Source organism: Chaetodon trifascialis, chromosome 3 (assembly GCF_039877785.1).
Source record: "Chaetodon trifascialis isolate fChaTrf1 chromosome 3, fChaTrf1.hap1, whole genome shotgun sequence".
Classification (NCBI taxonomy): domain Eukaryota; kingdom Metazoa; phylum Chordata; class Actinopteri; order Chaetodontiformes; family Chaetodontidae; genus Chaetodon; species Chaetodon trifascialis.
Window position 1 is genome coordinate 21,327,528 of NC_092058.1, and position 11,398 is coordinate 21,338,925.

General features: G+C 44.3%; 2 protein-coding genes and 3 non-coding genes across 6 annotated transcripts; 4 read left to right on the plus strand and 1 right to left on the minus strand.

The window, feature by feature from the left end:
- Positions 1-13: 13 nt before the first annotated feature.
- Positions 14-1,725, minus strand: mlnl (motilin-like). Of its 2 annotated transcripts, XM_070959903.1 has the most exons (4): positions 1,606-1,725; positions 618-719; positions 324-429; positions 14-132 (listed from the first exon to the last, which is right to left on the minus strand). In XM_070959903.1, the coding sequence occupies exons 1-4, from the start codon at positions 1,723-1,725 to the stop codon at positions 125-127; spliced, it is 336 nt and encodes a 111-aa protein (XP_070816004.1). In that variant the 3' UTR covers positions 14-124. The 2 variants fall into 2 exon arrangements, with proteins under 2 accessions (XP_070816004.1, XP_070816003.1); XM_070959902.1 differs by lacking the exon at positions 14-132 and having other exon boundaries at positions 249-429.
- Positions 1,726-4,708: 2,983 nt separating this feature from the next.
- On the plus strand, positions 4,709-11,390 carry nop56 (NOP56 ribonucleoprotein homolog). The gene is made up of 12 exons (XM_070959895.1): positions 4,709-4,809; positions 5,523-5,612; positions 5,699-5,813; positions 6,377-6,541; positions 6,811-7,009; positions 7,641-7,828; positions 8,113-8,264; positions 8,484-8,584; positions 9,536-9,684; positions 9,904-10,025; positions 10,312-10,431; positions 10,694-11,390. The coding sequence occupies exons 1-12, from the start codon at positions 4,807-4,809 to the stop codon at positions 10,979-10,981; spliced, it is 1,692 nt and encodes a 563-aa protein (XP_070815996.1). The 5' UTR covers positions 4,709-4,806; the 3' UTR covers positions 10,982-11,390.
- On the plus strand, positions 7,386-7,521 carry LOC139329603 (small nucleolar RNA SNORA51). Its single transcript, XR_011602092.1, has one exon. It is a non-coding gene; the product is annotated as a small nucleolar RNA SNORA51 (small nucleolar RNA).
- LOC139329596 (small nucleolar RNA SNORA26) lies at positions 7,885-8,003 on the plus strand. The gene has a single exon (XR_011602085.1). It is a non-coding gene; the product is annotated as a small nucleolar RNA SNORA26 (small nucleolar RNA).
- LOC139329602 (small nucleolar RNA SNORD57) lies at positions 10,154-10,221 on the plus strand. The gene has a single exon (XR_011602091.1). It is a non-coding gene; the product is annotated as a small nucleolar RNA SNORD57 (small nucleolar RNA).
- Positions 11,391-11,398: the final 8 nt, after the last annotated feature.

Here is an 11,398-nt window from a genome sequence, read left to right on the forward strand (position 1 = left end):
CCCATTAGTGACACAATCATTTCCCTTTATTGACTTGATTCATTAAAACACAATAAAACATTTGAGCATTCAGTGCTTTTTGAAGAATTTGTACAGCGTTCATCCCCTCCTCACTTTGGCCTCGCTATTTGGCTGCAGAGACAGATAGTGAGAGAACAGTGTGGTTACCAAATAGGTTTTTAATCATAGCACTATCACTTGTAAGTATGTCCACTAATCATCTTTAGATTACAAAACAAGGTACAAGGCCATGTTGTAGGTCTGCTGAGACGCTTTTTAACAAATGTGTCTCACTACATCCTCCGGCACTCAAATAGTTGTACCTTTCTGACGTTCCTCCACTATTTCATGGATGATCTCTTCGAGCACTGGAACCACGTGATCCAGCTGTTTGGGTGAAAGACGGATGGCGATCTCCACTGTTTTATCCTGGACAAACAAAAGAAGCAGTGAGTTTAATGACAACACTCTGGTGAAAACAGAAACCATAGTTGGAGTGAATGTGGTGTGTGTGTGTGTGTGTGTGTGTGTGTGTGTGTGTGTGTGTGTGTGTGTGTGTGTGTGTGTGTGTGTGTGTGTGTGTGTGTGTGTGTGTGTGTGTGTGCGCGCACGCTCACAGGATTTCCACCACGCTCCGCCTGAGGAAGCTGTTGGACTGTGACGTCTTCAAACTGTCCATCCTCTGATCGCGGCTCCATGTCCTTTCTACCTTCTCGTTCCTGCACCCACACAAACACAAAACACACATATTTGTACACAAATGAAAAGCTGCTGTAACACAGAATGGTCGTCTTCAACCTCTGCTCATTTTTTTCTGTGTACACAAGTCTGAAGAGCCAGAATAACGTCATGCATCCCTTGTCACTAAACTCTGTTTCCTGAGACACAGACAGTTTATCAGCTTCAGATACTGACTTGGCACTGTGGACAACCTCCACTTGAGCTTTGTTTCGTAACTTTATCATTCAAACTTTACGAAAGCTAAACACCAAACTGAAAAACTCATGAGAGGAGTGAGTCTGAATTTCACATTCCTTCTTTCCTGTAGGGTAAAATGGAAAAAATACGACTCACATTTTAAATTTGTCATAAAATTTAATGTTTTTTTTTTTTGCAACTTGGACTAAAACTAATGATTATGATTTATTCAGTTATTTTCTCTATAAAAAGATCAATCATTCAGTTGACAAAATGTCAGAAAATACAAAAAAAAAATGCCTATTACAAGTTTCTTAAACCCCAACTCATGTTGTTACATCATTTCTTTTGTCCAACCAACACACCAAAAACCAATGATCATCAAGTTACTGTCACAAAAAAAAAAGAAAAAAAAAGAAAAAAGGAGCAAAATCTCACAACTGAGAAGCTGGAACAAAGTTTAGCATTTTGTTTGAAAAAAATTTGATACACAAAATATTAGGTTATTTTTTAGATCAGTATATTATGCAAATAAAACCAATGCTCATCCAGTAAAGCCACAGGACAATATAAAGGACTCTAACAAGAGTTTACTGTTAGTATGACAACACTGAAAAAGACATCAGCCATTACTACTAAACTGCCACCTACATCTGCACACGGTCCAATCAAACACATGCTGCTTACCTTCATCAGCATCATCTCCTTTGGGCTGAAGAAGGTGATGTGTCCCTCTGTCCTCTCTGCCAGCAGCGCCACCAGGCACACCAGCACCACGCAACCGGCCACTGCACCGCGCATGCTCATTCTGCTCTGTCCTGGACGCGTACACAGCCACATGCACATATACACATACTGTACACAGGTATGCATACAGAGCAGCGAAGGCTCATGTCGTACAGTGGAGTCAGTGTTTCCACATGAACAGGGGTGAGTGGCACTGAGGCCACGCAACTTAGAGAAATATTTAGCAGTGGGAAAGAAAGGCGACACCCAAAATAGGTCAACGCACGGTATTTGACATGACGTGCAGCGTGTGTGTGTGTGTGTGTGTGTGTGTGTGTGTGTGTGTGTGTGTGTGTGTGTGTGTGTGTGTGTGTGTGTGTGTGTGTGTGTGTGCTAAAAACAATAAGTGAGTTTAGAGGAAGAAGGACACAGGGGATCCCATGTCATTATGCAAGGGAGAGGTTGACAAATAGATAGCAGATAAGGAAAGAGAGAGGTGCAAGGATGGGGGAGAAGCATGGAAGACCAGCAAGATAAGAGGCCGGACATACAACAGCAGGACAGAGTGTACACAAACCTAAGAATGAAGACAGGACGTCAAAGAGGGGAAAGACCAGAGTAACAGAGGAAACCTAAGAGACAGTGAAGCAGAAGAAGCCATATGGTACTCACGTGCTGTGTCAGCCTTGGTCAGTTGCTGAAGAGAGTGCGCTTTAAGATGAGCAGAGCTCCACCGGTCTGAGCGTCAGCTTGTCCCAGTCAGCCTTTATATCAAGCCCTCTCCTGATCCCTGAGCTTTTTACTGTCCTCCCTCACATCCGCTCCTCAACAGGCTCCTTCAAGCACTCTCCTCCATGCTCCTGGAAACACACATATTACTCAGGAATTTGGCTTTTTATTAGGGCACTAAGCTGGCCTCGCTCTATGTATGTAGGCCTTTGACAAGATTGACAAAATGACACTTTGATGAGCAGCCCCGCAGTGTCTGCATGTTATTACAGGACGTGTAAGATGCGTTTGATGGGAGTATTTGCAGATTTGGATGAGCCCTCGCAAAACACAGAGATATCACTTCTCAGCCTCATTTATTCAGGTTATCACACATGGCAGCAAACAAGCATGTCTGCAGTAATTCAACCTTCAAAGAAGAGGCAGAAGATAAAGCCTCATTCATAACTTATCTTGACTACTGCTAACCGAGTAGCAAAGGCCAACCTGTGTGTGACTCCATTTTGAGTCATTGAGTTAATACTGAAAAATTGTGATTAATGCAGTGGACTTCAGTCTGTGTGTGTGTGTGTGTGTGTGTGTGTGTGTGTGTGTGTGTGTGTGTGTGTGTGTGTGTGTGTGGACATGATGTGCCAAACGAGGTCAGTCATAAATTCTCTGCTCTAAACTAATATCCAACACCATGTGACATTTATGACCTGTCGGTAATTTTTACTGGCGCACAAACAGACCCACATGCATCTGTTCCTCGGAGACCTCATGACTCTCAAGAACTTTAATGATGCTTTTTCCTAAATATGACAGTTTACTGTTGTCCTGATGGTAAAATGTTCTTGCAGGCTGGCTTCATGCTGTTGTCAGAGTACTCTGCAGGAGTGGACAATTAAAAATATTGCCATCATTGTATCTGGTTTATTGCAATTCAAGTACTCAAGTATGGCCTTGTGCAGCACTTCTTGTTGCGTCACCACAATGACGCACAAGCTCGCTGCATTTTTCCATCACCTAAGGTTAGTCTTTTTATAATGTCTGTCTATTGAAGTACTGCTTTAGTTTTTTGAATATTATTATTATTATTTTTAGAAATCTATATCTTGTGTGATTTGCATAGTAAAGGATGTGTAGTAATAAGTACTGAAATCAGCACTTTAACCTTATAGTCAGTGTTTTATTTCTAACTCAGTGTGTTGGAGTACAGAGCCAAAATCCCAATAAATGTGTCCCTGACTGCTCACTGCACTGACTGAGTACTGCATTTGTGTTGGACTTTCTTTTTGTAAGGATAAGCCTAGTGATTTATAGATAGATTTTCTTATTGTAAACAAATAAATAAATCCCATAAAAAGACAAAACCCAGCAAGAATTATACTAACCAGCACTGTCTGTGTAGCCAAAGCCTGATATATATATATGCGCGTGCATGCGTGCATGCGTGCGTGCATGCGTGCGTGCGTTTGTGTGTGTCACAGACAGAGCTGAAACCATTGAGATATAGTTGATTAGTCGATCGATGCCACTGCCACTATTCTGATATTTGACTGAAGTCGTCATTGTTTTTTTTAAGCAAAGATCCCCAAACTCACTGGTTTCAGTTTCAAAATTCAGGAATATCTGCTGGTTTTCTTTGTCCACAATGATAGTAAGTTGTATTGGGTTTGGGGCTGTTGATCTCCTTTTCTCCTTAAAATGACCTAACATTTATAAAAGATGATTTTATATATTTGTAAGATATTTTTAAAGCTTCTGCAGCCCCCATGGCCCAATCATACAGGTGTTTGGGTCAGGGGAGTGTATCTTTCCTGGTTAGACCTCTTTTTATTTTATTTTTGAACTAAACTCATAACAACTCAGAGTTGGGACCAGAAGGCAGAGCTGCAGACCCACACTCTTCTCTGCTCTTCCATTAGAGCAGTTACCCACCCAAAACCACATAAGACTGTGTCTGACCCCCAACCATGTCAACTAATTAAATCAAGAGTAAATAGAAGGGGAGTTACACATAAAAACCTAATAAAAACCACTGCAATAGCGCAACCTGATAGGATAATTACATGTGCATACTTGTATGTGTGCGTGCCTGCATATGTGTGTGTACACCTTGAAAGACTAACAGTGAAAGACGTACATAAGATATGAATGGGCTGGAAGATGACTGCCAGAGACAGAAGAAGGAAAATATTAAGAGAGACTGGAACACATTGTTGGTTTTGGGGACTTTCATGGGGTTTATTAACGGTAAGAAATGTTGGAGACTGACATTCTACTTCGCATCCAGCAGGTGGAGGCTTCCTGGCCAGGTCTCGCGGTATCAGGCTAGTATCGCGGTATTTGGGTCATGTGGCAGCCTTCTGAAACGTGTGACCGCCGTCTTTTTCTCGAGGTGAAGGAGCGGAGCAGACACGCACTGAGTGCTGCTGCACAAATTTACTAGTCATGGTAAGAGAAAGGGTGGTGTGTGCGTGCGGACATAGTTACGATACTTTTCATTGTAGGATACAGTGGAAGACTTTCTGAGATTACCAAGCCTTTAGAAACGGAAATGGCTTTTTTTTAAACATTGAAGTTGAAGGCCTTTCAACATCAGTTGAACGGTTAGCCACCCATGTAGCTAACATTAGCTGGAAAATGCGTTTTTAAACTACTTGGGCTGCCACTGCAGACAGTGAGCGTGTGTAACTTTGTAATTCGCAGTCATGTGGTTGAACCCAGCGATTTGTATTCTTTGCAGCTGCTGGTGAATAGATTTACCGGGCTAACGTCAGCTGCGCTGCTAGCATAAGTTAGCTTCATGGCATTAACGCACGGGCCCAGGTCAACACGTGGGTTCAGCAGTACGACAACGTGGCTGCGTGTAAACGTAACAGTGATGTATACGGTAATATTAGACCACTAAGTTGAAATAATAATCAGTACTCAGTGATAACTAACGGTACTGCATTTAAATCCAGTATTGCATGCTTGATCAAAGTGACGTTAGCTGCGATGCTACCAAAAGTAGAGAGAGGTTGACGAGCACGTGGATATCAGTTACACTTTAACTACTTAAAGCGTTGACAGACTTTTTACATGGTTTGTTGCGGCAGTAAATGTTACCGTATGTCAGCAGTTGTCTGTGTCGGTCCTCAATCCAATGCATGTACCTCCCACAGGTGCTGTTGCACGTGTTGTTCGAGCATGCGGCAGGCTACGCGCTGTTCGCCGTCAAAGAGGTGGAGGAGATCGGCATGCTGCTTCCTCAGGTGGGTCTTCTGTCCTCTCTTCTTCTTTCGTCTTTGTTTTAATCGGTCCCCCGGGTGGAATGGTGTTAATTGTGCGTGTGTTTTAGGTGGAGGAGAGCGTGCTGAACATCGGAAAGTTCAACAGCATGGTGAGCCTGGCTGCCTTCTTCCCGTTCAAGTCGGCCCAGGCTGCTCTGGAGAACATGAACGCCATTTCTGAAGGCAAGTTGAATTCAGTCTGTGGTTGTGGCTGCATCGGTGTCCTCAGTTGTAATGATGTTTTTATAATCTGTCAATCCACTGAATTACTGTGCTGACAGCATAATGTTGATCCTGAACATCTGAGGAAGGCCTTTGTGTCGCAGCTGTGGTTGAATATGCTGACCTGACCAGAGTGGACAACTTAAAATTTGGTCATTCGATTTTTAGGGCAACACAATTGTTTATATAAATTTTAGGAGAATTTTCAAAAGAACTTAATGCATTAGCACGAGCTAATGGATCAGCTTTTACCCACTAGCACAGTTTCCCCACCTAAGACAGCTGATCCACATTACTTATTGTTGGTTGTACCTTTTTTCTGATTGGACCCTCTGGCTACTTGAATATGTGCAAGAATAAACCCTTGCAAAAATCTTTTGAACTCAACCAGGTGGAGATAAAACAGGCCTCTTGTGATTTAATAACTTACTCAGTTTTAGATGGCTTTGCTGCACAGTGTAGGCTTCATTTCAGCCAAGTGTGTACAGACCGAGAAGTAATCTCCCCTCCTTGCCCCCTTGCAGGCGTGGTTCACGCGGACCTGAAGTTGTTCCTAGAAACAAATCTGCCCCTCTCTGGGAAGAAGAAAGCTGTGTTGGGGGTTTCAGATGCAAAGATTGGAGCAGCGTTACAAGAAGAATTTAGCCTCTCCATCCAGACAGGTGGGGTGGTGGCAGAGATAGGCAGAGGTGAGTAGACTGTTTACCTGTGATTTATTTGCTAAGAGCAGGATTTAGGAATATAGGAGTAAGTAGAGCCTCTATGACTGGAGGATGATGCTAAAAATGCGAGAGTCCTACCATTTCAGAAGTGATGTGGCCTGATGTGATGTAATCATTTGATCCTGAAATTAATGAAGGTTCATACTGAAAATCTGAACAGCCATGGGTCACATGCTGTTCTGCCGCTGTTCCACTTACCGCCAACAAACCCCTTCATCTGTCCTCTGTCCTGTCAGGGCTGCGTCTGCACTTCCATTCCCTGGTGAAGGGTCTGACTGGCCAGGCTGCCTCCAAAGCACAGCTGGGTCTTGGCCACAGCTACTCCAGAGCTAAAGTCAAGTTCAATGTCAACAGGGCTGACAACATGATCATCCAGTCCATTGCGCTGTTGGATCAGCTGGACAAAGACATCAACACTTTCTCCATGCGTGTCCGGTAGGGTTCCCTCCATCACACCACTGAAAAGAAACATGTATCAAATAGCCTGAAAGGAAAATGGTTCATATGAGTATTTTGCATATTGTGGTTTTGAAGTGCTTGTTTGTGGTTTGAGTTTGCTGTCACATCCTGTGTTGCATGGCAATGATGTCGTCCTAATTCCAGTGCGAGAACATTAGTAACACTAAAACTCACTGGTTCAGTCAGCAGCTGGCGCTTCCTTATTGGCATGTCAAGTTTGGAAGTTGTGGGCATTAAAACATTGTGATGTTTGTGTCTTACTGTTTGTGTGGTAAGACATTAACCCATCCGTCATGTGGAGCGTTTGATTGGCTGGCTTTTTTCTGTTGGTTAAGCATCATCATATTGGAGTGCCCTCCTCATGCTTACCACAGACAGTACACCACAGAGTGCTGCCTGTATAGAAACAGGAGGGACATTAACCTCTCCTGGCACCCCTGCTCTGCCAGCTGTTGTCCGGTGGGGCAATATTGTTGGGTGAGACATCCATTGCCATCAATTCACATGTGTAGTCAAGCTCAAAGTTTGCCATTGATTTATGTTATTAGCAAGGATTGTAGCTTCTGCTCCTGAGTGTTTTCTAACGATCCCTGCCTTGCATGTGCAGCGAATGGTACGGCTACCACTTCCCAGAGCTGGTCAAGATTGTGCCTGACAACTCGATGTACTGCCGTCTGGCTCAGCTCATCGGAAACAGGAAGGAGCTGTCAGAGGCGAACCTGGAGAGCCTGGAGGAGGTGGTGATGGACAGCGCCAAGGCTCAGGCCATCCTGGAGGCGTCCCGCTCCTCCATGGGTCAGCAAAAGAGAATCTTTCTCATTTGTAATTTACAGTCATGCCGTGCCCCTTTATTGCCCACCTAGGACCAATAATTGTCCTTGGTGATAACACAGGGGGGCAGAATAGCTCTCTCATAAACCTGTAGTGAAGGCACAAATCCTCACTGCGGATCCTGTCGGGAGAAACATGTTCTCTCAAAAGCAATGTGGCAGCACGATTATGAGATTACGCGAGTATATTGAAACATGTTTGTAGTAGTATCCGTCTGCTCAACACCTTGTCTTGATTGTCATTTTCAGGTATGGACATCTCTCCCATTGACCTGATCAACATAGAGAGATTTTCCAATCGTGTTGTGTCACTGGCAGCCTATCGGCTGGAGCTACAGGAGTACCTGCGCTCCAGGATGAGCCAGGTGGCTCCTAATCTAGCAGCCTTAATCGGAGAAGTGGTATGTAAAAGTTAATTTTGTGTGTGTGTATATATAAAGGGGACCAATGATGTTATACCAAAATCTGTCAATCCACTGAATCTACGTGCTGACAAGTATATCCGGTGCTGATGGTCCTCAAATAACGTGTGCTCAGCGTACGTTGACATCTAATCTAAAGGGAAGCTCACTAGAGCTCTGAGTGTTGTACGTCAGTGAGACTGTTTTCTTCTCCTCCAGGTGGGAGCTCGTCTGATCTCCCATGCCGGCAGTCTAACCAACCTGGCCAAGTATCCGGCCTCCACCGTTCAGATCCTGGGAGCAGAGAAGGCCCTGTTCAGGTACTGGGGCACCCCCTCCCTGCTGGGGAAAGAAGTGGCTGCAGTGATGGCAGGGCTGGGCTGGAGCAGAGCAGGGTGACCGGAGAAAACTTAGTCTCCTCTGGAGTGATCCCTCTCGCCCTAATGCACCCCCACAGTCTGAGCAGCCACTCACAGCACTGAGGTAGAAAATCTGAAAAGCTAGTTAGAGCCCACACCACTCCTTTTTTTACACAGAAATTCCTGAGATGCTGAGTTGTAGAAAGTAGAAACTTTGCACTTTGAATGCAAATGTGACTCCACTGGATCACCTTTCTTGAAAGCCAAACGCTTGATGTGATTACTTTGAGTGTGGTCTGCAAATGTGTTGAATGGAACAATTTGTTTTCTAGGTTTTCCTTTTATGCCAGTTTTCCTAATCTGCACACCAGGTTTTTCTCCTGGCGTGCTTTTAATAGCGCTGTTGTGCAAAGTGCGGTTTGAATTGATGCTGCCTAATGATAAACCCACAGCTAAATGCAGTGTTACAAATCAGAAATCCACAGGCTTAACAGCATGATTAATGCAGCGTCACACCACTGACAACAATTTAATGACCATCTGTGTTTCTGTATATCGTAGTAATCTGCAAAGCACCTCACCTAAGTGGTTTGGAGCTTTTTACAAATTTTGCCTGTGTTTAGCCGTTCCTCCACTAGGGGAAGCTGTTCAGTCATTGTTAATCGAGTCCCTCATACTGCAGCCTGTGCTGAGAGGGAGTTTGACTTAAACCCATAAGAAAACACATTTGCTGTGCTGATGTCTCCGCTTTCTGTATGTAAACACTGTGCCTGTATCACAAAGCTTGTTTTTGTCTGTGGTATAGATGCACGTGTTGACAGTGGTTCAGAGTTCCTCTTGTGCCCATTGGAAAACGTTTAGCTGTTTCTTTAAAGGTGCAACCTGAATGTGAAATCAGCTTTATTTTCTCAGAGCCTTAAAGACTCGTGGCAACACCCCCAAGTACGGGCTCATCTTCCACTCGACCTTCATCGGACGCGCTGCTGCCAAGAACAAAGGGCGCATCTCCAGATATCTGGCAAACAAATGCACCATCGCCTCACGCATCGACTGCTTCTCTGGTGAGTGACCAGACCCCACGGAGTGATACCCCATGTTCGCGAGCAGTTCATGTGTCGTAGTTGCAGTGATGCTCATATTTTTCGTCAACAGTATTCAGCCCCTGGGTTGATGTTGATACGCTAATTCCTGAGCAAAGCCACATGTCTCTCAAGACACCTCCGCCTGCTGTGATGGTCTGCTGGCTGTGTGGTCGAGTTTGATTGTTCGCTGTCTTGCAGAGGTACCCACAAGCGTGTTTGGTGACAAGCTGCGTGAGCAGGTGGAGGAGCGACTGTCGTTCTACGAGACCGGCGATGTGCCGCGGAAGAATGTGGACGTCATGAAAGAGGCTGTGAAAGAGGTGAGCTCATTTAAGAGAGAGGCTGGGTGCTACGCTCAACGGGACACGGATCAGTTGCCTGTTTGAATGAGTGAATTTGTCGCCATGGTTTTCAAAATGCTCCCACGATACATTCAGTCTGTCATTGCTGTGAATGATGACACATCTTTCCCTGACATCACTGTGAGGGTAGAAACTGATTTAATGAGCCTGACGCAGCATTGTGATTCTTCAGAACATCCTGATGGTTTCATTCTGTCATTAAACCCTAATTTTTTATTTATTTTTTTTTTTCCCCCGGTCTCAGGCGACTGATGTTGCAGCTGAGATCAAGCGGAAACTAGAGAAGAAGGAAAAGAAGCGCAAGAAGCGTGAAAAGAAGTTGCAAGAACTGGAAGCAAACGGCGAAACCAACGGTGAAGCTCAGGTAAGGCTTGATTTGAGCATCTGGCCGCGCATGTTTGATTTGAGACTCAACCCACACCTGTGGTCCTGTCTCAGTGTACGACATGCTACATCAGCCTGACTCCGAACCATTGGCTGGTCCCAAACAATGGACTTGATCACTGAAGTGAGTCAGACAGCACAGCCACTTGAAGGATGTGTTAGACATTGAAGGCTAGCTTGGACTACAGAATTCTGTATTGTCTCATCTTTCCCCAACTGTGTTTTCTTTGACCTCTTTGCAGATGGAGAACGGAGAAGCAGAAACCACTGTAGTGAAGAAGAAAAAGAAGAAACAAGCAGTCGAGGAGATGGAGGTGGAAGCAGAGGAGACCCCTGCTGCAGAGGACACCCCAGGAAAGAAGAAAAAGAAGCGAGAAGCTGAGGCCGCTGCCACAGACAATGGAGCCTCAGCCAAGAAGAAAAAGAAACGAAAGACTGAGAGCATGGATGTAGAGCCGGCAGAAGAGACCCCAGAAACACCCGTGACTGAGAAGAAAAAGAAAAAGAAGAAAAAAGAGGCTGAAGACTAGAGAATGTGGTCAAAGACTGAAACTTTATTTTTATGTACAGCTTATTTTTACTCGTTTTACTCTTCATCAAAAGCTAGTTGATGTAAGCAGCTTTGTTTTCTTTTGGCAACCACAAAGCAGGTTAGACTGCAATGAAATGCTTAAATACAGTGGCACTCAAAGGTTTGGACCCTGCTCGGAGTTTCTGTTGTGTGAAAAGCGAAGTGAGTACAAGATGACCTGATTTTCAGAAGGCGGGAAGTTACTTGGTAAAAAGTATCAGTTGGGTCAACTTTTACTCTTATCACTCAACAGAAATTTAAATGAAGGATGCCCAACCTTTTGCATGCCTCTGTAACTGTGCCTTGAAATCAGTGACATTTACTTGTACTTCTGTAAATACATTGTCAATTAAACCTTTTGTCATGTTAAAAACAT